The following is a 24,831-nucleotide window of genomic DNA, read 5'->3' as shown; positions in this document are numbered from 1 at the left end:
CCTCCCCCACTCACCCATTGTACTCTATGCTACTTTCTCCCCACCCCCACCCTTCTCTAGCTTATCTCTCCACGTTTCAGGCTCTCTGCCTTTATTCCTGAAGAATGACTTTTGCCCGAAACGTCAATTTCGCTGCTCCTTGGATGCTGCCTGAACTGCTGTGCTCTTCCAGCACCACTAATCCAGAATCTGGTTTCCAGCATCTGCAGTCATTGTTTTTACCTAGGTGAGAATGTATTCTCATTCCATAGTACAAGGTCCAATTAGATTGTGAGTTGTTGTCTGAGGTGGTCGATAGTGAGAGTAGTTCAGAAGTTATCTGTCGATGGAGTTGATTTACTACTGAAGAATGATTTAGCAGTACTGATAGTCTACAGAAAATGGCAGATCTTAGGAGCATTGATGTGCACACAGATCTTGGCATCCAAGCCCATGATCCCCTGAAAGTAGCAACACAAGTGAATATGGTGGTAAAGAAGACATATGCATACTAGCCTGCATCAGTCGGTGCATTGAATATAAAAGCTGACAATGCTGCAGCTGTATAATTCTTTTTGTCGCCCACATTTGGAGTATTCTGTGCAGTTCTTTTTGCCACATAAGTATATGGAGGCTTTGGAGAAGGTGCAAAAGAGATTTACCAGATGTTGCTGGATTGGAGTGTATTAGCTATAAGGGAAGTTTGGACAAACTTAGATTGTTTTCATAAGAGTGTGAGGGGCTGAAGGGCTATCTGGTAGAAGTATATAAAATTGAGAGGCATAGAAAGGTGGACAGTTGGAGTCTTTTTCCCAGGGTGTAAATGTCAAATATTAGATGGCACAGATTAACATATGAGAGGGGACAAGTTTAAATGAGATGTGTGAGGAATTCTTTTTATACAGAGGGTGGTAGGTGCCTCGAATGTGCTGCCCCAGGAGGTGGTGGAAGCAGCTATGTTAGCAATATTTAAGAGGCATTTAGACCGACACGTGACCAGGCAGGGAATAGAGGGATATGGGCCATATGTAGTCAAATGGGATTAGTTTTTAATGGTTGGCATCATAGTTAGCACAGGCATGGTGGGCTGAACTCTGTTCCTGTGCTGTTCCTATGTCTTTAGCTTTGGTTATAATTACGGAAAATCCATTTGAAGAACAGGAACAGGTTCTGGGTGTTTTTATTCCATCAGGTGTGGTGTCCAGGACAATGGCTAAACAAAGTCCATCATCAGAGGTCACAGTAATACCACAATAGATATTCGGTTAGCTGAAACTCTATTTCAGAATGAACATGGTTCAAAAGAGGTGTTTGAGATGTCTTCATTAATTGACATTGAAAATGAGGCAAATGGAGTTTGAGTGTTTTCATATGAGAACAGAATTTTAATGAGAAAGTGGAGATATTGTATTCAACTTGATGAAGAATTGACAGTCGTTCATCAAATAATGATGTTGCCCAGATATCATAGGGAGAAGTTTCAAGTAGCAATTGAGTTTCCTATGGTAGGGCATATAGGAATAAAAAAAGGTACAGGCATCAATGAATAGGTATTTTACATGGCTGGAACTTCATTAAGATGTAGTGCAGTTCTGTTAAACATATTATAAAGTCAAGTAGTAGAAAAATCTCAACATCAGGCCAGCACCTTTGAAACCGATAGCAATTTCTGAAGAGCCGTTTAGTGGAGTGACTTCAGGACATCAAGATATTCTTACAATTTTGAATGTGACAAGTCAGTACCCAGAGGCTATTCCTTTAAAGATCTTTACAGTTAGGGTTGTAGTAGAAATGTTAACACAGTTTTTACTTTACTCATTATGGGCTACTGTTTGAGATACAGTCTGGTCCATGGTTTAACTTGATATCTAAAGTTTTCCAAGAAAACGTGCAGTTTGGGAGTAAAACAGTTAAAGTCAACTGTGTGTCATCCATTGGAGAGATACCATCAGACTCTCAAAATCATGATTAAGATATACTGTCCAGAAATACCCACAAGATTGGAACAAATGACTAGATTTTTATTATTTGGTACCAGTCATTCTCCAAATGAATTATCAAATTTAGCCCATTTGAATTGGTTTATGGTCATGAGATTAGAAGTCTGTTCAAATAGATTAGGGGAAGTTTTGAGTAAAAAATAGAGTCCTCAGTGGTAGGTTATCTGTCCATCTTCCTAAAAACGATTCTCAAGAACATGTAGCATAGGAATATCTAAAAGTCTCGGGTGAAAATCAAAAGATGGACAGATAAGCATTCAATAGACTGTTTCAAGTGGGAGAGGAAGCATTTTTATTGTTGGCATTAAAAGGTAAACCTTTGAAATTGAAATTAATTGATCCATAATAAAGTAGATAGAAGGGTTGGTAACATTTAAAGAAGAATCAGTTACATGCTGAGACGGTATTTTTGTTGGGAAGAAGATAAGGAAAAACAGGTGTATCTACTGGCATGAGTGAAGTAGAAGGAGAGTTCTCAAAGTGAGCCTCCTACAATTTGATTGGCCTAACATGGAAATATTGGAGCAGTTCGACACTCTGTTCTCATATTTAGAGAAAAGACAGCAGGAGGATCTTGGAAGACTATTCCTGTCTATAGGAATAGTGACAGAAGACTGGAAGATAGCAAGTGTTGTGCCCTTGTTCAAGAAGGGGTATAGAGACAACCCTGGAAATTATAAACCTGTGAGCCTTACTTCAGTTGTGGGTAAAGTGTTGGAAAGGATTAATAGAGATAGGATTTATAATAATCGAGAAAGCAATAAGTTGATTAGGGATGTTCAACGCAGTTTTGTGAAGAGTAGGTCGTGCTTCACAAACCTTATTGAATTCTTTGAGAAGGTAACTAAACAGGTGGATGAGGGTAAAGCAGTTGTTGTGGTGTATATGGATTTCAGTAGGGCGCTTGATGAAGCTCGCCACGATGGGCTATTGCACAAAATATGGAGTGATGGCATTGAGGGTGGTTTAGCGGTTTGGATCAGAAATTTGCTAGCTGAAAGTGGTTGTTGGGAAATATTCATCCTGAAGTTCAGTTACTAGTGGTGTACCGCAAGGATCTGTTTTGGGTCCACTGTTGTTTGTCATTTTTATAAATGACCTGCATGAGGGTATAGAAGGATGGGTTAGTAAGTTTACGGATGACAGTAAGGTCAGTACAGTTGTGGATAGTGACGAAGGATGTTTGTAGGTTACAGAGAGACATAGATAAGCTGCAGAGCTGGGCTCAGAGGTGGCAAATGGAGTTTAATGTGGAAAAGTGTAAGGCGAGTCACTTTTTCGAAGGAGCAACAGGAATGCAGTGTACTGGGCTAATGGTAAAATGCTTGGTAGTGTAGATGACTAGAGAGATCTCTGTATCCATGTAAAAGATCCCTGAAAGTTGCCACCCAGATTGATAGGATTGTTAAGAAGGCATACAGTGTGTTAGCTTTTATTGGTAGGGGGACTGAGTTTCGGAACCATGAGGTCATGCTGCAGCTGTACAAAACTCTGGTGCGGCCGCACTTGGAGTATTGCGTACAGTTCTGGTCCTTGCATTACAGGAAGGATGTGGAAGCTTTGGAAATGGTTCAGAGGAGATTTACTAGGATGTTGCCTGGTATGGAGGGAAGGTCTTATGAGGAAAGGCTGAGGGACTTGAGGCTGTTTTCGTTACAGAGAAGAAGGTTGAGAGGTGACTTAATTGAGGCATATATGATAATCAGAGGGTTAGATAGGTTGGACAGTGAGAGCAGTTTTCCTCAGATGGTGATGGCTTGCATGAGGGAACATAGCTTTAAATTGAGGGTTGATAGATATAGGACAGATGTCAGAGATAGGTTCTTTACTCAATGAGTAGTAAGAGCATGGAACACACTGCCTGCAACAGTAGTAGACTTGCCAACTTTAAGGGCATTTATTGGATAGGCATATGGATGAGAATGGAATAGTGTAGGTTAGATGGGTTTCAGATTGATTCCATAGTTTGGCGCAACATCGAGGGCCAAAGGGCCTGTACTGCACTGTAATGTTCTATTACTAAGGGGGGTATAAGATAATCTGTAGAGGTACACCTGTGTATATTACATTAGCTAGATAGGAGGTGTATGTAGAAGAATCAGGACTGTGAAGACAACATCATTACTGGTCGAGCCCAAGAAAACGTGCAAGTGGAAAAACAGAGATTCAGTACGTGCCTCACATCACGTGTATTCATGCAATGGAATCTTATAGGGATCTAAATGACCTGGGCTATGATGACACATGGAGTAGAATTATACAACACATCCAGCACAGCCCCTATCGATGTTGGGAACATCTTGTTTCATTTTTTATGTTTTTCACAAACTGATGTGGCAAGACTGTTGCTTGGACAACAGTGAAAAGCCAGTTGATGTCATTATAGATTATTAAATACCTCACCAACAGCCCAACTACCCTTACTAATATGCAGCCTCCCTTCTCATCAAATTTACTAAACATCAGGAATACACAAAGAGGGAACCAAGACAAGGACCTGGCAGATTCAGCTTGCCACTTCAGCTGCAAACAACCTCTGTGTCAGAAACTAAATGCCAAAATTTCAGGACAAGCTGCATGAGCCCCAGCCCTATTAACCTGATATCCTTGGACATTGGCATTCAATATGTGCTAGTCTCTAAGAACCCTTATGACACTTCACCAATTCACTTACAGGTTGCTTCTGCACTTCGTTGCTGCACCTCAGGCTGTGCTGGCAACGATCAGTGTAATGTCTGTGTGCTCAGGGACTGAACCAGATCGCATCTCTTGGCTCTTCACACACTCCCCCAATACTCACTCACTCTGAGCTTAACTCTAAGCATCTATGCCTTGCATTGCCTTTTTGTGCTTCGCCCTCTCAGCTAGAGATACTAGGCTCATATTGTTTCTATCTTGTCTTGCCATTTAGCACAGACACAGAATCCAGAATCTTGACATAGTTGACAGCAGTCCTCAGTAAAGTCAAAGGAGGGGGGGGCCTTCACACAGACATTCCCTGCGCAGTAAGTCAAGGGCATAGTAAATCCAATATCAGTCCAGCCCCTACTTGGGTAGTCAGTCAGAATCTTCTCCTTTTAAGGGTGAGAAGCCAAATGTCAGACAGTACACCATTTGTTTTGACTCTGTCTACCCTATTATGGGTAGTTTGCCTCCTGCAGTTAGAGAGAGGCAGATATTAGGGAGATGAAAATGGGTGACACAGCTATTACTGTTGTAGGCAGTGCAGAGGGCATGCAGGGTTGGTGATATTGGGGGTTTTGGGGCAGGTGATGACAGCAAGTCAGGGAAGATGTTCCAGGTAATAGTGAGAATGGAAGAGCATGAGTCTTGGTGGGTGGTGGTTACAGTGGCAGAGCGTATGAGTGTGAAGTATTGGAGAGCAAATAATGGAGCTGGCAGAGGACAATGACCTTCTTCCCAAAGTGCTGGGCATTCCTACAGATGCTTTAACCAGGTGACACTTCGGACCAGGCTGGCACAGTCTGGTATCATGGGGGTTGGTCAAGGGGGAGGAGGCAATCCCACATCGACATGACCTCCAGATCGTTGCCCACCAAAGAGATGTCAGTTCTCACATCCAAGAAAAATGTCAGGAACTGTACAGAACAGCTCGGACTGACAGCACTTGTCCAGGTCACAATGGACCTTTGAAGGTGGCACAGTGCCGGGGATGTCAGTGAGGTCTGGGATATCTGCTGAGTGGTGAGTTGTTCCTGGTACAGCACTTGATAAGGTATGGGTGACATCAGACTTGAGAGACACCATAGGCATGTGGTGGATTTTTAATGAGGCAAGTTTGGTCAAACAGCATGAGAGAACTCTTGAGGCGTCTTAGTGACAAAACCTCAACCAAAACTTGACACAACTCAGACTTATCCACAAAAATTAAGATTCAGTCTATCCTATAAGAAGGAAAACACCTTATAGAGATGTAGGGACTAAATATGTTTGTTGATGGTTTAAATGAAACTTACTGGATTTACGCTAATGAAATTGTGTAGAATTTGAGAGCATTGGTAAAGATGGACTGCCATCCCAGTAGAAGCCGAAGAGAAGCTGCCAATGACGTCCAAGGGCATGAGACCTAGAATTCCTGAAGAGAGGAATTTTGGAGCAATATTCTGCAAGTGACCACAAGATTCTTGAACTCAAATTTGTAATGCTGTCAAGGAAATTTATTCTTCTTTGCAGGTACCAATGGAGCACGTGACAGTTTCATTGAAATCTACAATAGGCCACTAACTAAGAAGCCACCAGGGGTCAGTCTTCACCTGCACAGCCACAGAAGCAGACATTGCAGCTCTAATGGCATTCAGAGAGATCAGGTGGCATCGCCTCGCAGCATCAGGGACCTCGCTTTGATTCCAACTTTATGTAACTGTGTGAAGTCTTGCATGTTCTCCCCATGTCTACGTTGGTTTCCTCTGGGTGCTCCAGTTTCCTCCCACATCCAAAGATATGTAGTTTAGGTGGGTTGGCTATACTATATTGTCCCATAATGTTCAAGGATGTGCAGGAAAGGTGTGTTAGCCAATAGAAATGTGAGGTTACAGTGATGGGGCGGGGGGGCGGTGGAGGTTGAGTTTGGGCAGGATCCTGTTCAGTGGGTTGGTCCAGATTTGATGGGGCAAATGGCCTCTTTTTGGACTCACTGATTCTATGAGAAAGTGAACAATAAAGGGCAGAATGCTTGCCAGAGCCCAGTGATATGATACTCGCAGCTGTTTCATAAGGTTTCTATAATTTGGCAGCTACTATTAAACCAGTCATCATACTGAGTACAGAGCTAATTGGGATGGCCACAGGTGGAGTTCAGAACCGTCACATATGCTCAGCTTTCCCATCAGAGGACCAGATCACTGGGAAGTGGGAGCTAACACTAGGCCTGCCCAAGGAACAAGCTGTTTGGATGCTGCTAAGAGTAAACGGTCTTGCAGACTGGACCGTCTCTGTCCTGTGATCCCTTCATAGAGCATCAGCAGCCTACCCCCACTATGTGAGCTCTATCGCCTTCTCTTCAATCCATTTAGAATCATAGAGTCATAGAAATGTACACCACGGAAACAGACCCTTCAGTCCAACTCGTCCATGCCGACCAGATATCCCAACCTAATCTAGTCCCATTTGCCAGCACTTGGCCCATATCCCTCTAAACCCTTCCTATTTGTATATCCATCCAGATGCTTTTAAATGTCGCAATTGTACCAGCCTCCATAACTTCTTCTGGCAGCTCATTCCACATATGCACCATCCTCTGTGTGAAAAGGTTACCCCTTAGGTCCCTTGCATATCTTTCCCCTCTCACCTAAACCTCTAGTTCTGATCTCCCACACTCCAAAGAAAAGACCTTGTCTATTTATCCCGTTCTTGCCCCTCGTGGTTTTATAAACCTCTATAAGGTCACCCCTCAGCCTCCGATGCTCCAGGGAAAACAGCCTCAGCCTATTCAACCTATCCCTATAGCTCAAATCCTCCAACCATGGCAACTCCTTGTAAATCTTTATTGAACCCTTTCAAATTTCACAACATCCTTTAAGAGAAATGCTACATTGATTGGCAGCTCTCAGAGGTGGAGTATAGTCTGGCAGGATATTGGAATTGGGAACCCTGTTGGCAGCCAGTGAACAGTCCTAGGTAGAACTTAACTTCATGAGGCACCCACAAATAGCCACATTGGGGTTGCCACCTTATTTCCAGCCAGGGGACAAAAAGTCCACCTCAGCAGTTAAAGTCCGACCTATACTTCCTGTTAATAGAAGAAAGAATGACCAATAAAGCTAGTTTAATTGATCTCTGAAAGCCTGTGCTTCAGATCTTAAGTAATTTAGTATTTCTTCCAGTTCACTGTATAATTTAGTCACGGATTGTCAGCCTTGTTGGATCCAGACGAATCACCTTAACTATTCTGAAAGACTACTTTTGCTGATGCCTCTCTATAGTAAACTATATCGCCCTTCTCAAGGGCAATTAGGGTTGGCAATAAATCCTGGCATAGCCAGCAGCACCCACATTCTGGGACAAAATAAGAAAAAAAATTCATGGTAAATCATTTTTATCAAACTTGGAACTTTGAGTGTCTGTGTCACAGATGTAAAACCATCATATTGGATCTATTCTGTGCCACAAATTCAAACGTTTTCACCTCAAAAAAAAAATTCAGACTTATCTAGTACGTATGGCTGCCCATTGTTGGCCTGTATTCAGAACACAAATATATTCTGTACTTCTACCAGAGTACAATAAGCAACTGTAGAAAGCTTATCCATTTTGGTAGAGCAGTGATCATTTGCGTTGGGCCTGTTCTGACACGAAAGTTACACTGAATATATTAGGGCCAAAGATCCTTGGAAACACCACTGTTTAAAGTCTGGTTTATCTTCTCCAAGAAAATTCTGGAAAGTGAACAGTAAGAGAAATAAACGACATTATAGAACACCTCTATGTTGCTCCCAGATATCTCCCCAAGCTTCTGATCATCTGTCATGTTACATCTATAAATGGCTCCCAAGCTGACCACTCCATCCCTGGCTTCATGCAGGGATTCAAAAGAATGTCCAATTCTTCAACCATTTCAGCAAACCTCTTAACAGAGGTGACAAACTGAAAGAAGATTGACATATTTGTCAGCACAGAAGATAAGTTCAGCTTTGTCAAGTAGCATGACCTGTTTTAAACAAAGAACTGCAGAAGTTAGATGTCCTAAAACAAAACCAAAATTGCTGGAGAAACTCAGCAGGTCTGGCAGCAACTGTGGAGCGGAAGTAGAATTTTGAGTCCATTCATCCTTCTTTGGAATGGAGAATGGTCACTGAACTTGAATCATTAACTCTGCTTTCTCTCCTCAGATGCTATCAGACTTGCTGAGTTTCTCTAGAAATGTTTGTTTTTGTTTCAGTATGACCTGTTGATTTTTTTTTCCTCAATTATGATGAGAGACCAGAAATTGGAAATATTAACTTTCGACAAAGTATCTCACAAGAGGTTAAGTCATACGATAGGAGCCCATGATGTTGGAGGTAGTATGTTGGTATGGTTACAGAATTGGCAAATAGGCAGGAAATAGAGAGTGGGGATAAGGGTTTGTTTTTCAGGTTAGCGACCTGTGATCCTCGAGATTCCACAATCCTAGCACCACAACTTTCACAATATATATTAATGACATGGAGGAAGGAAGTGAATATACTATAGCCAAATTTGCAAATGCTGCAAAATAGAAACAAAGAAGAATGCTCCAGCTGGAGCTTGTCTGCTCCACCTGTTTTTCTTCTCCTTTCCTTCTATTTATCTTCCTCTGTTTTGTTTTGCTTTTTTTTTTCCTCTTTGATCCCCGGTCTCCTCTGATGTGGTGGCCTCCTTGCTTGATGTGGCATCTCCCGGCCTCCTGCAGGGGCCTTTCGGTGTGTTGTGACAACCTCCTGATCTGGTGCAGTGGCCTTGTCTCGTGGGGTCCTCCCCAGCATGGTGCAGTGACCTCCCTGCCTGACGCAGCAGCCTTCTGCAACAGCGTCCCGGCGTGGCAAACTTTCAGCTCCTTGAAGTAGCCTCTTGGCGTGGCATATCATTGGGGCAGTGTGGAGCCGGGGCCTAGTGTGCACTGGAAACTAGGTGCCAGCGTGATCTGCTGTACTGAATTTTTATTTATGTAGTGCTAGACATTTTATTTCTGTATTGTCTAAATTTTGTAACTAAAGCTGCACCGAGGTACTTTTGTATCTGAGTCAACACTGTAATTGGTGACGCATAAACCTTTTCACTATACTCATTCGATATATGTGACAATGAAGGCTATTCTATTCTATTCAATTCTATTCAATTCCAAAATGTGGAAAGGCAGGTTGCAAGAGGAATACAAACATCTTGCTAGAGAGCTATCAATAGGTTAAATGAGTGTACAAAAAGTTGGCAAATGGAATATAATATGGGAAAATTGTGAAGTGAGAACAAAACAATTGAATATTATTTAAATGGAGAAAAAAATCCAGAAAGCTGCAATGCAGGTGCAGCAGGTACCAGGAAGGCTCATGGAATGTTGGCTCTTATTCCAAAGAATTTGGAGTATAAGACTAGGGAAATCTTACTGTAGCTTTACATGGTGCTAGTGAGACCACATCTGGAGGACTGTGAGCAATTTTGGTCCCCTTCTTTAAGGGAAGATACCATTTCATTGGAGGCAATTCAGAGAAGATTCATTAGGATGATCTCTATTATGGAGAGATTGTCTTGGGAGCAAAGATTAAACTCTACTCACTGGAGTTTAGAAAAATGAAAAATGATCTAATTGAAACTTATAGGATTCTTAAGGGGCTTGAAGGGTAAATGCTGTGTGGCCATTTTCCCTCATGGGAGAGTCCGGGACCAGAGAGCATATTCTCAGAATAACTGAGCACTAATTTCTTCTGAAGTTTAAAGGTCTTTGGAACACCTTGCCACAGAGAGCAGTGGGGCAAAGTCCTTTTGTATATTTAAGGCTTAAATCGATAGATCAGTCGGAGAATCCAGGGTTATGGGGAAAAAGCAGGAAAGTGGACATGATTAATGTTGGATTAACCATAATCCTACTGAATGATAGAGCAGGCTCAAGGGGCCAAATGGTCTACATCTGGTCCTATTTCTTATGGTCTTAAAACGTCAAGAACCTTTGGGCTTCAACTGGGAGCTATTGATTGGTTCAATCCATGAATTTGATGTTAGTGTTATTAGCTGTGTCTACAATGTTTGAAGGAGAAGGAAATGTGAGGTTCTTGCGTGCAATGGTCTAATCTCAGCATGGGAGAACTCAGTAGAAAAATAATTGACTTGCAAGATAAATAACTCACACATGCAAAGAGTGATGTTCCTTTCAGTGACATACCGTATATGAAGCAAAGAAGGAACAGCAACAATGGGTTGAACACTGCTGGTTTTGAAGAAGGGGGACTGCTATGATAAACCAAGTGGCTTGCTTACTGCCTTCCTTTTTACTACTGACTTTTCTCCTATATTATATATTGGGTGAGTAAGGCATCAGGCAATCTGCCACTTAATGTTCGCTTAAGGGCCTCATTCTACCTCCACCACTATAACACATGGAGCAGGGAAAGATAGAGACAAGCAGAGCAGTCCAGCTGTTTTCACTGTATTAACTCTGGCAGTGAGGCATTTCTAAGGCTCCAGAAGAATATCAAGGCAGCCGACATGAGATAGTTGGTGACCTTCAGAAGTGGAAATTATAGTAGATGATCTGATAGGTAGATGCTGAGACTCAATGGAAGAAGCTATTGGTGACAACAATTAAAATCTAATGCAACTGCTTGACAGAGCTCACCAAATGTACCCAAAGTTAAACAAGAAAAAATTACAATTAAAGAGGCCCAAAGTCCAACAACTGAAGGTGTAAAGGCAGTGCAATGATTTGTTGGATTCCTCAACAATTTGGCAAATTTCTTGTCCAATTTGTAAACACCAACTCTCAGCCAAGGGTGTACAATGGTATTGGGGCACAGAACAAGAAGGAGCATTCATTAAAATCAAGCAACTAGTGATGACAATACCAGTGCTGAAATAAATGTTGAAGTCACCTTGCAGTGCTTCACAATTAAGCAACCCTACTGCAGCAACGATAACCAGTGTATTTGCATCCAGGGTATTAACACACAGAACAATATTTTGTCCAGCTTGAGAAAGTGTGTGCCTGGCCATTATTTTGCTTGTGAAGATTTTCATTAATACCTGCTTAGAAAAGTGACAGTCAAGTCCAGCCACCAGCTACTTCAAAGCATTTCCCTGAAGCCATTGCTATCTTCTCCAAAGCATCAGCTAAAGAATGTTATTCCTTATCTGGATGTGACAGACAAGCAAGGGAAGCAGTTATATATTGCAGGTATGTTATCAAGCAGCACTCCAAATGAAGAATGTGGAGGATGCTGTGACAAAGTGGGAAATCTTCCAGATTCAATGAGAAGCAGCAGCTTGGCATGCTGCAAAAATCATCAACCCAGAAGAGGCATTGAATATAATAGACCTGGACCAAACAAACTATCCAACAAGATACAGATCTCTAATGTTGGAAGGATGGCCAGAGAGCATGAAGGACACACATGTTGCTATAAAAACATATTGGCCATACAAAGATTGACAGCTGAAGATGTCATATTGGACACAGGAAATTGATTCATTATCCCAAAGTAGTGGAGAAAGGCCTGCTAATGTGCATACATGCAAATCACCAGAAAATTGAATCAAAACTGAGGGGGAGGCAAGAGATGTGCTGTACTGGGCAAACATGAGCAATGAAACCAGTGACCATGTCAGTGCTTGAGAATGAGTACCAGAAAGCTGCCGGTGACACACAACATCCCAAAGAGACCATGGATGAAGCTAAAAATCACACAACACCAGGTTATAGTCAACAGATTTAATTGGAAGTACACTAGCTTTTGCGTTGTGTGATTTTTAACCTTGTACAGCCCAGTCCAACACCGGCATCTCCAAATCGTGGATGAAGCTGGGAGTAGATTGCTTTACACTCGCAGAAACTGATTACCTTATCACAGTCGGCTATTATTCTGACAAGTCGAGGTGGACCATCTGAATTTGACATTTACCACTGAGATTGTCGAATGCCTGAAAGCACAGTTCTTGGTGCTTGAAAATCTCACCTTGACATTAGGTTCTGCATCATTGTGATGGCAATGACTTAAAAAGTGTTGAATGCTGGACAAAGTATCCAACACCTTTGAAACTTCTGAGGGGGGCGGCAGGGGGAAACATCACCTCATTGTGTGTCACGTGAGTATGAAGATGAACTTTACACACTGCATTGAAAGGAGGAATGGTTGATGTGAACCTGGGATGGGAAGGGGTTTAGAGCACAGTAGTCACTCCTTATTTATGTAGTATGTATAAATTCTCAATTCCTTGCTATCCTGCCAGCAGTGGAGAGGATGGCAGACAATTCTACCTCTTATCCAGCGATAAATTAAACCGCTTAAGTGGCCATTAATTGCCTCTTTCTGCTGCCATTGGCATTCCACCAGCTCTTGGAAACTGCCATGTAAATTCTGCTGGATGTTGGTGGATGGACCTATCTCGGAATCTTTAGACCTATGCAAGAGCTCCCAGTGGCAATGAGAAGGTACTGTAGCATCCTTCCTGGTGTCCTCCTCTTCCATGTGCAGTCCCAGCAGTGGCCACTGCTGCTGGTGGCACTGTGGACCTCCAATTGTCCAAACAGCTCCTCAGGACACCTGACTAGCTTTGACTGGAACAATTACTTAGTGGCAACCAACCAACCAGCTGCCAGCTGTAAAACGTGACCATGGATTCAGTAAATCAGTAAAGTTTACTTCCCCTGCTCCACTCTGCTTTCGGGTCTGTTCATGGGACCCCCCTCCCCCAATCACATCAACAAAGTTCAGCCTGATGTCACCACTAGTCCAAGTGACAAATCCAATCTTTTTCCATAACCTTTGCATTTCATCCAAACTCTGGTTTGCTGGTTTGCTCAATTACAAGGCCCCCAAATCCTTCTAGACTTTTCACCCCACCCTCTCAGTTGTAGACTCTGTCCCCTGTCCCCTCCAGCTCCTTCTTGGGCCAACTCTCCCCATTTTCTCCCAGCCAAGATCCTTGCTGTCCTGATCACAGTGTCCAGTATGTAATCCTGACAAATCAGAATTAAAAGACCAAACCTGACGCAAATGCAATGAACAAAAACTATGGCACTACCAGCACTTTTTAATCAGTGAAGTGTCCATTGTAAAGGCCTCTTCAGGCAGCGTCTGTACTATCAATGACACCAAGTTTTCATCACATTACAAAGTTGGCTCTGATCATACCTTTCTGCCACATTTGATAATTCTATGATGGGATGTAAGTTTGCACTTTCAGGTTTCCCCTACTGAGTTTCAAAACAAGAGCTGCAAATTATGAAGTGATGCTATTAGTTAAATACTATGGCCTATGTTGTTTTCTCCCACCTCTCCCAAACAAAAATAGAACTGGTAAAACATGGAGTCAGACAGAGACTTTGTCCTCCGGATCACTGGGGACATGACGTTGTAAGCAGAACGAGGAAAATAAATTAAAATTGAAATTATAAGCTAAAAACTGTCATTCTTTATTGTAATGACCACTTGTGTGGTCTGAAGGCAGTTAATTAAATTCCACTGGTCAAGGTTTGATCACAAAGGAAGATGCTATTGCTCCTTATAAAATAGTGAAATGTGGAAATCCTGTGCCATTGCAAATGACAGGATTAGAGGGACACATGTACCATTAGCACTTTGAATCTAGTAATACAAGCCAGCTTTAGTATTAGATAAATAAATCCAGTGTTTTTCTAATAGTCACCACCAGTTCGTTGTCACTGGAGGGCAGTAGATAATCCTATTTTCCCAAGCCATTGTAATTCAGCCTTTTGACACTACACTGCATCCTGTCATGGCCAAATGCGCGTAGAATGCAGACGACGTCTGAGATACAATACACAACTCCAGAATCAAAGGCACAATTGTAACACCTTTTACGAAACTGTATGCTGAATTTGCTGTGTTCAATGGATGGAGCAGTCTACAGAATGAAAAGGAACATGCTTTCTTGAAAAAGTATCTGAATGCCAATCTTCTATCTAGAGTCACTATGTCACCAGCAACTTTATTAAAGCATTCTAATAACAATATAAAATGTCCTGTTCCATCAAAATGAGAGATTAACAACTAAATGTTAAACTTGAAACATTTAATGATTTAAAAGCTGTTGTCTGAGAATTGTTATTGTGTTAATGTTCAGCATATGAAAATCAACCACTGCAGCAGCAATACCTGAGGCTCACGCTGTATCATTCTTTTCTGAGTGATTTGAAATTATAGGTGTTATGTAAGTGCAGGTGAACTATTTAAGAAGTTTATTGAAAACTAGAGATTTAAAGCCAACTCTTAAAGGTATTCAAATTACATCTGACATGGTCATGTAACTGTAATAAGTGTATTTTCAATAATAGTATTAAAATAATTTTAAAAGCGATAAGGAAGTGAAGGTTGCCAGAAAGTGAACAATAGCTTTATTTTCTAAAATAGTGGGGGCATGCACTTTGCATAAGTGACTTAAAAAAAGTCCAACAACATCACCAAATCTTTGCTTCCCTTTTTCTTGTAAGAAACAGAGTTGTTTTGCACCCAGTAATTGCTGCTTATTATGGCATACAATGAAAAGAAGGCAGAGAAGGACTACAAACGGTTTTATAGGCTTGTCAGCAGGGATCTTTTAGTACAAATTGCTGGATAAATGAAGCAGCCTGTTGTTTCCTCAGTTAAAACAGTGAGTTATGTCAAAGAAGGAGAGGTGGAGCAGCATCAGCAGGCAGTGTTAAGGTTACCTGCTGGGTCCTAATTGGTGGCCAGTGTTGTTAATGGCTTCCTGTGGCTGAATGTTTACATGTCATTTGCTCGGTGCTTTGTATCTCAGCTTCTAGAACTACTGACAAGTTCTTCAATCTGTCTTTTTTTTAGAATACTTCGAGGCAGATATTTGGTCAGCAGTCAGAATGCGCCCAGCTCTACCATGAAATTAAATACCTCAAGTCCATTCCAAAGTCACATTTTTACATGGTATGAATGCTGAATCTTTTGTTTCAGAATCTTTTGTATCAGAATTAAAGGTGCGGCGCTCCGAAAGCTAGTGCTTCCAATTAAACCTGTTGGACTACAACCTGGTGTTGTTGATTTTTAACTTTGTTTTGTACCATCTCACTAAAAGAAAATTGCTATTCAAATGTCATACGCTAAATTGGTAGTGGGGCCACAAAAGCCTAATGTAACATTGTTATCACCCAAGCAATTTTTTAATTCTTCTTTAAATAATTTCAGAAATGGAGAGATTCCAGGAGAAACCAAAAATCATTTTTTTGACAGAATTTGGAAGTCATCTTGTTCCTCCTCTCTCTGAGTCTCCTTTTCTACCTACCTTGCTGGATATATATGAGGAATTTAGTTAAAGGGATACAGCTGGACGTAAAAAAAATCCTGTCCCTATTGAAATCTGATGACAAAAGGGTTAGCAATAGTCTAGTGTTAGAAATTCAGCAATCTGGTTATTACATAAATAGCTGACCCTTGCCTTGGAATTTACCAAGTAGTAAATATCAGGGGATTCAGGTTTAGAGTATAATGAAGTGTAATAATCAATTTTAGTTCCCAATCTGCATTTTTATCAGAATTATGTATTTGTACTTCAATTCTTATTGTTATTCTAAATCTGTATTTCCAGCTCTCTAATTATTTATTGGGCACTAGTAATGTCGGGTAGTGCTAAACCAAATAAAACCAGGAGGCCCCAGGTTCAATCCAAAATTGATCCTCGATTACCCACTCTCAAAATGTGTTAAGATTGCTGGAGCATACATCCAGCAGAAAATAGGATTGAAGAGACCATCAGATTCAGCTGGGATAAACACCATTTAATATATCAATAGTGTATATCTCAGTTTAGCTCAGGGTTGAATCTGGGAATAGACTTGCCTATTTGCCTCACCTAAGACCAGATTAAACTTGGGGAGCCACTTTATAGAAGCTGAGATGGCTTGTCTTTTGTCATTGTGTTAGTAATCAAAAATGGGATAATATAATATTAACTTGAAAAATGCACATACGAAAATAGAAATAGTACGTTTACAAATTTTTGTTTTTAAAAAGGCACTGAGCACTTGAATACTTGCAACAGGTTTGTGAAAATTGACCACAAAGAGGTACACGAGTAATTAGTGAGATTTGTGCATGCAACTTTGATGTCACTTGGTGCTAAAACCTGTCCTTCAACTTGCCTTTGTTCAGATTGTAGAGCTGCAGGACCAACTGGCCAAGAATGGAATTTTGAAAAACCAAGGAGATTATGAAGAATTCTGGCGCCTCTTAAAACAAACGCCACGTGCTTCACCGTTTGAAGCAAAACTTCAGGACATAAAGCTAAAAAGTTTAGTTTATTATCTTACCCATCTAAATCACTTTAAATGTCTAACAAAGTTGAGAAGAGGCTACTTTTCTTTAAAGAGTTCCTTTGTTTTATATAGATACTGTAGATATATCATTAATGGTGAATTACACATCTCTTGAGTAGGTGAGACCTGAACCTAGATCTCCTGGGTCAGAGGTTGGGACTATGCTACTGTGCCACGAAAGTTCTTGGCTTAGACTTACATGAAGAGATTCATCTGTGAGTCATACTGGAATTAATATTCAGCTGCACTGGATTCTTTTTTATTTGTTCCTTGACGTGGGCATGACTGGCAAGGCCAAACTAAAATTCTTTACACCGAGCGCTGAAGAGGCTGGATTATTAAGTAAATTCAAGGTTGTGATTGACAGATTTTCAATTATTAACAAAATCAAGAATCATAAGGAAAAGGCAGGAAAGTGGATTTGAGTATTACCAGATCAGTTGTGATGTCAATGAATGGCAGAGTGGTTTTGATGGGTTGAATGGCCTACTTCAGCTCCTTCATTTTATGGCTAGCTTTTGTTTCCTATGCTTAATCTCTCTTAACTGAATGACTTGCTGGATCACATCAAAGAGCAGGTAAGAGTTAACTGTGTATCTGGGGTCTCGTGTAAACTAGGTAAGCATGACAGATTTCCTTTCCTAACAAAATTAGTGACCCAAAAGGCGTTTTACAACAATGATTTGTTGTCATGGTCATGTGTCTTACTTGCTTTATATTCTAGATTTATTTATTGAATGCACATTCGATTAGCTCTCATGGTTGAGTTTGAACTCATGTCCCAAGATCACAAGCCTGTACCTTTGCATTACCAATCCAATGTCAATGACACCACCATCTCTCCTGTTCACAGATGCATAAAGTTCCAGCAAACAACTACTAGCTGTTGTTCCTGCTGATGTTATATAGGTAGATGCATTGACATATAGGACTTCAATGAACTCTGCATGGAAATATCCTATTATTCAACAGCTCTGGACTTCACCTATGTCTGAACTTGAACAACAGTTCATCGATGTTCCATGCCAAATCCATCAATTATATTCTGGTTAAATCCAAGTATTTGGTCATTGTTAGGAAGAAATCCGAGGTATCTTGAGTTTTCTCAAGATACATTCATGAGCTTATTTTTGCTGCCACTTTGGGTCTATCATTTCTATTTCTACTTTTTTTTCTCTACCCCTGCTAGATTCACCTCCTTTATCATCATGTCTCCTCTTACTTTGCCCTTCTTGGCTATTCTACTTTCCCTAATTCCTTCCTGAATCCTGTAGTAGTCTTTGGCCTTGCTAACCATCTACTGCTTACTTTCTCTTGGATAAATTTGGAATCTCTGTCTGTGCCTCTCTTGGCATTCTTCATGGAAACCTGGTATGACAACACCTTTCCCTAATCCAAACTTCCCTGCCTGACTATACATTTCACCATTTTCCCTCCCAAACTTCTTCATATGGTTATATGGCCAGATCTTGCCTCAATTTGTCCCTGATTGTTTTGACACCATCTCCTCCTTTGAACATCTCATTTTGAACCATCCCTCTTGCTTCTCATATAACATCCTCATTCTCTACTATTCAAGCAAGTAAATATTTTCACTGCTTTCCTTCCTTAGCCTATAAATCAAGCACCATCTCATAGCCAATGGTTTCATCCTCCATCTAAGTTCGTGAAACCCCCTCTACTGCTTTCTTATTCTTCCTAAATCTCTCCTTCCAAAAAAAACTCCTCAGCCCATTTATATGTTTACTTGTCATTTCATGCAGTTTCTCTACTGCAATCATAAATGCAGCCATCTCTCATCATTTCCATGTTTCGTACTCCATCTACATGGTCTTCTTGCTCCAAAATCTTTCTCCTCCTTTGTCCAGCTCTGGAAGAAACCTCTCCTCCCAGCTAATTACAGTATTTGCAAACGCACAACTGCTGAGCTCCACTTTCCACAATATTTTTTCAGCTATGTGTTTCCTCTTACCTTCATCATTGCTGTTCTTGATCCAGTCAAAACAATTACACTCACCTATCCTAGTTGCTCTCTATTCTGTCCCAATCATTGTTTACCTTAAGTCCAAGATATGCAGAGTGGAGTGCTTATGGTAAACAACTGATTTAGCCAATTATTGCCAGAACAGTCTTGACCATTATAAAGCACTATTGGATCCTGCTGTCATTTGCCAGAGTTGTATACTATTCCAGAATCACTCTGGATACTGGAATAACTCCCTGCATTCTCTTCCCAACACCAACTGCCTCCTTAAATAGCATTTTCCTGCCAACCCACCATCCACATCACCTCCAAAAAGTGTGAGAAACTGACATTCTTCCTACCACGATGTTCATCGGTGTGTAATTCCCTCACCTCCAGTTCTGTTTGCTCTTTCTTTTTAAACTGGTATTTACACCATGCCCTACTCTGTCCTTGCAACCTCCCACCCTTGTCCAGCCTTTAATTCATCTCCAAAGTCTTTGAAAGTGTTGTCACTACTCAAATTGATTCTTACCATTGTTTTTCCAACTCCATGTATGAATCCTTCCAATCAGGATTCCATTCCACCACAGATTGAAATAGCCCTTATCAAAGTCATAAAGATGTCTGTTGTGATTATGACAGGAGTAAACTATTTCTCCCTGTCCTTCTCCACCTCTCTACAGACTTTGACATGGTGACCAAACCATCCTGCTCTAACCCTCCATCCAGTTGGCTGGGACTTCCCTTGCCTTGCTCCAGTCTTAACCAGGGACCTCAACTATTGCCTCTGGTGTCCCCTAATGATTTATCCTTGTCCTCCTCCTACGTTACTTGCCATCCATGACAACATTTGAAAACAACATTACATGCAACATTCATGCTGACAACACCCCTAACTACCAATTACTAGCTTATTCAACCTCTACTTGGCTCTTTTTGTCACATAGCTTGTCTGATATCCAGCAATGGATGATCAGAGTTTCCCTCCAGTTAAATATTGAAGAGAGCAAAACAATTGTCTGAGACTATTCCAGACCTTCAATGGAGCCACCAACCCCTTTCCATCACCAAGTCCATCTCCTTCCAACTGCATAACATACCTGATGCTGCCCGGCATCAGGTCATTTGCTGCTGGAACTCCTCATCCACATGTTGATCACCCTGAAACTTGACTTCTGCAATGCTGTCCTGGCCAGCTCCCTACCTTGCATCTACATCAACAGGCACACATCCAAAAACATGCTGTCCAGATCCAAACTCTCACTAAGTCATAGGCATTCATCAGCTGGTGCCAACTGACTTACATTGACACCCAGTCAAGAAGCATCTCAGTCTTAAAATTTGTACCTATGATTTCAAACCACTCCGATATTTCCCTGCAACATCTTCCAGCCCTCTGAAATCTCTGTCCCCTTCCAATTTAAGTCTTGTGAGCATTCCCAAGTTTCATTGCTCCCCCTTCAGCTACCTGGTTCTAACTTTTGAAGTTCCCTTCCTTAAACTTTTCTGCATCTCCATCATTCTCTCATCTCATTGAGATGTACCTTTGAACCTACCTCCAGACCAAGCTTTGGGTCATCTGTCCAATCTCTCCATACGTTGTTCAATGTGAAGAGTTTTGCACTTTGGGATGTTTACTAAACTGAAGGCACTATGCACAAGTTGTTTTTGTTGTAATTGTATTATTTTGTTGTCAGTGAATAGGTCACCACCTTGTGTCAACAAGAGACTCGGACAAGATCTAGCAAGAAATCCATGTGTAGCAAGAAAGACAAAGAATCATACCCCAGCTGTAAGCAACTTATCTCTGTATCAATTCATTATTACGTGTTGACATTGATTTTAGTGAATGAAAAGCAATGTATTAAATGATTGCCTTGCTTGTTAATATTTGTATTAGATACTAGAATAATTCTTTCTTATTGATTATCTGGAATTGACTATCGACATGGTATATTTATTCGATGTGCCCTATAAGCTTCATTTTTATTTTCCCTGCCACATTTTAGGGAGGGGGCTGATATTTTTCCATTTCCCTTCTCTCTCTATTGGCAGTTCTATTGGTACGCAAGTGGTTTTATTTACATGTGAGCTTTGACACTCACTCTCAGCAGGATGTTCGTTGTGAGAGGGAATCACAGCTGATCCTTCACTTCTTCAATGTCCGCTTTTTCAATGCGCATTTTCAGCAGGGGGCAAGAGCTGATGAATAGAGATCAGATGTGGGAACTTGGGCTGAATTTTCTCCCCCATTGGATATTAGTAAAGATTGGAAACGTGGGTCATGTTTTTTGGCCCTTTCTCAAGTTCAGGGGATTTGTTGTTAGATGTAGAGGGTCTTCGGGGCTTGTATGTTGCAACTATTTGCTAAATAGAATGAAGCTATTAAACAAACCATTTCTATTGTCGTTGTATGATCCTTGGGTTGCTAGTTTATTAAGATTGAAGCCTATTCAGAGAGTACATACCAACTGAAATGAGCAAGTATTCAATAGAAGTACAACCTCCAATTTCAGAGAATACTTAATTTTCACAGGATTGTAAAGATAGTTATAAATCTTGGCCAAATATGATAGCTGTTGGCTTTAATCATTTCTGGTGTGTATTTTCTAGATGTTGATTTTATTATTATAGTTCTTTTAGAAGTACAATAGCATCTGTACAAATAGTATCGACACCTACCAGTATAACATCCCTAATATTCACCCTTATGAATTGATGAAGATGTGGTTCAAACATCACTTATTTTATTTTAGAGGCACTTTGACCTCCTTGTGCAAATATAAGTTTTAAGTATCTTTGGAAAATATGTAATGAGAATGTGAAGTGATTAGCAGCTTGTATCCTGACATTGCTTGTGCTCACTACAATATGTCTCTGTTACCTTGCAGTTTCTTATTTTGAATTAGAACTTAGCACTCAAGCTTTCTACTGCAGATGGAAGATCCAAAATGGAAAATGCACTTGAAATGATAGAGACCACTGGTTACATGTTATGAAGGGAAATTAAGTTTCATCATAGAGATGAACAAAAGTAAATCAGCTTTTATAGCACTTTCATTTTTCTTTGTATGAAAACTGCAACACCTTTCCAAAAGGAGCAGTAGGAATTATTTGAGGATGTGATAGCACTGTAGAATATGTATCCAGACTGAATTGCAGTATATAATGCAGGCTGAGATACTAATGCCTCATTACATTTTTTATAATTATATGAATGTAGTTTATATTTTTGCAGCAGTTTCTTTCCACCTTGACTTGATTGGGGAAGGGAAGCTTGTTTAGAAAGAGAAGCTGGAAGTGGAATGAATGATCGAAGTCAAGGATGACTCCAGGTTTACCTCGGCCCTGCTTTTCTTGTGTACAGACTAACAGCTGCGTCCTGGATGATGAGTTGGGGCGGGTCGGGCCCTTCACACAGCAGTGTGATTTGAACGTTAGCCTTCCAATCTATGAGACGTGGCAATAATTCTTAGCCCAGTTTGTCAAGAGATTGCTGAAGGCAGTTAAAGGTTTAATTTGCAGGGCACATTCTTTCTTTGGGTACTGCATGATCTGGAAGAAAGTCAGTAGACGTCTTGTGACACTAGACTCATCTATTTCATCATGTTTGTTTTCCCTGCAGCCTATTCATTTACAAAAGAATTTATTGTAATAAGGCATCTATTTTAAGTAGTTGGTACTTAATATAGGTTCATGAGTCTAAATTACAGCCATTAAATGATTAAAAGGTGTACAATTTTCGTATAAAATAGAAAACAATTCAATTCAATATGTTTTGAATTTGAAGCTATGATAAGATTACAGAAACCAACATAGCCCTGACTCACTGGAATTTATTATCTGAATAGAAGTTTGATTTCTTCAGAATTATTTTATTTGTTTTACACTTTTAATTGTCTTTTTAAAGTTACCATTTTTATCAATTTTTTAAAGCATAATTATTGTATAATCATAGTATTTACATACATTTTATTTACTTTGATAAGATTTTTTTAAAAACTTGGTGCTAGTAGTCCCCTACGTTCTGCCTTGTTTTTAATTTTATCCTTGGTGGATATCTTTTGTAATTCCATCAATAACGTTGACTACTTAGTTATCATCAGATAGAGAACTGCACCATGCATAATGAAACAATGATATTTTGTATTCAGCATATTCTGATTTTTTTACAAGATTGGGTTATAGAAAAACTGAATGTTCATGTTCACCTTACTGTTGCACAAAATAACTTGGGAAAGATCAATTGGAAGATTACATTTCACAGTAGTTCCCACAAAGATGTGGTTCTAATTGATACTGAGATGTAGATTTATTTGTGAGCCTCCCAACATAAGTTACATTTTCCTGATAAAACTAATTACCTTTTTCTCAGAATGTGAAGAAATGATGACCAGCAGATTTCAATGTGCTGTATTTCATAAAGGTTTGTCAGAGTGAAACAGCATAGAGACCATTCAGCCCATCATGCCTTTGAAGCCATCAGTTAGTCCCAATCCGTGTTGCTTTCCTACAGTCCTGTAAATATTTCCCTTTCAAGTATTGCATCCAATTTAATTTGAAACTTACTGTTGAATCCATTAGCTTTCATGAAGTACATTCTAAATCATAGCAGTTTGCTGCAGTAAAAAATTCTCCTGAATCTTCACTGGTTATTTTGTCTTTAGTTATAATAACACTCTGAGGTCAAATTGGACAAATTTTCTGGGTTCAGTTATGAATTATGTCCATTTATGTGAAACCTTGGAGACCTTTTTAAACCATATTCAATATTCTTTGATATTGTGCTCTGAGGAAATGAGAAATGTATTGGAGATTGGGTTACAGCCTATATCGAGAATTGTCTGAGAATGTCATACTGCTGAAAACAGAGGGATCAGTGAACTAGCCACCTACACTGACCTAAATGTACAAACCTGCTAAACCCAACATAATAGTCAGGACGGAAAGCACAAATAAGGGAGACATGTTCAAAGAATAAAGTAAAATGAACGCAGGATTGGAATTTATGGCAATATTAACAACTTGAGTTTCCTTTGCACAGTGTTTGTTAGCTGTGGGTTTTCACTGCCAACTAGAAACTTTAGATGCAGTTAGTATAAATAGTGAGGGATTTAGAATGGGAGTTCTATTGATCCTTCATCATAATTTCATTGAAACTCCAAGAAAATGCCCGTTGAGGTCGTTTTCCAGGGTTTCCACAGATTTTCCATAAAAGCAAATTATTGAGGAAGAACTCTTTACTAATGTGCTTCCTTTTGCTTCATGATCATGTGCAATCAGATCAATTGTCATTTCTAGAAGTTGTAGGCAAAAGTGAGGAGTGCAGACGCTGGAAACCAGAGTTTAGATTAGAGTGGTGCTGGAAAAGCACAGCAAGTCAGGCAGCATCCGAGGAGCAGTAAAATCGACGTTTCGGGCAAATCCTGATTCCTGATGAAGGGCTTTTGCCCGAAACATCGATTTTCCTGCTCCTCGGCTGCTGCCTGACCTGTGCTTTTCCAGCGCCACTCTGATCTAATTTCTAGAAGTTGTGATGAAGTATGGGATGGCACGGTGACTCAATGGTTAGCATTGCTGCCTCAAATTGCAAGGGGGAGAAAGTGAGGACTGCAGATGCTGGAGATCAGAGCTGAAAATGTGTTGCCGGAAAAGCGCAGCAGGTCAGGCAGCATCCAAGGAACAGGGGAATCGACGTTTCGGGCATAAGCCCTTCTTCAGGAATGAGGAAAGTGTGTCCAGCAGGCTAAGATAAAAGGTAGGGAGGAGAGACTTGGGGGAGAGGCATTGGAATTGCGATAGGTGGAGGGAGATCAAGGTGAGGGTAATAGGCTGGAGTGGGGTGGGGGCGGTGAGGTCAGGAAGAAGATTGCAGGTTAGGAAAGCAGTGCTGAGTTCAAGGGATTTGACTG

The 24,831-nt window shown here is 40.5% G+C and overlaps 1 protein-coding gene across 4 annotated transcripts in view; it reads left to right on the top strand.

Annotated features, from left to right (window-relative positions):
* si:ch211-130h14.4 overlaps window positions 1-24,831 on the top strand; it is a 157,367-nt gene that overhangs the window by 38,321 nt on the left and 94,215 nt on the right. For all 4 annotated transcript variants that reach the window (XM_043696105.1, XM_043696106.1, XM_043696104.1 and 1 more), the window contains 3 exons: window positions 15,470-15,568; window positions 16,790-16,928; window positions 20,617-20,711. In XM_043696105.1, the coding sequence (XP_043552040.1) occupies window positions 15,470-15,568; window positions 16,790-16,928; window positions 20,617-20,711 (333 nt within the window). The remainder of the gene's footprint in view (window positions 1-15,469; window positions 15,569-16,789; window positions 16,929-20,616; window positions 20,712-24,831) is intronic.

The sequence above is a fragment of the Chiloscyllium plagiosum genome, chromosome 9, assembly GCF_004010195.1.
Source record: "Chiloscyllium plagiosum isolate BGI_BamShark_2017 chromosome 9, ASM401019v2, whole genome shotgun sequence".
In the NCBI taxonomy this organism is placed as follows: domain Eukaryota; kingdom Metazoa; phylum Chordata; class Chondrichthyes; order Orectolobiformes; family Hemiscylliidae; genus Chiloscyllium; species Chiloscyllium plagiosum.
Note: the sequence above shows the minus strand (reverse complement) of the source record. Positions and strands in the feature narration are given on the sequence as shown.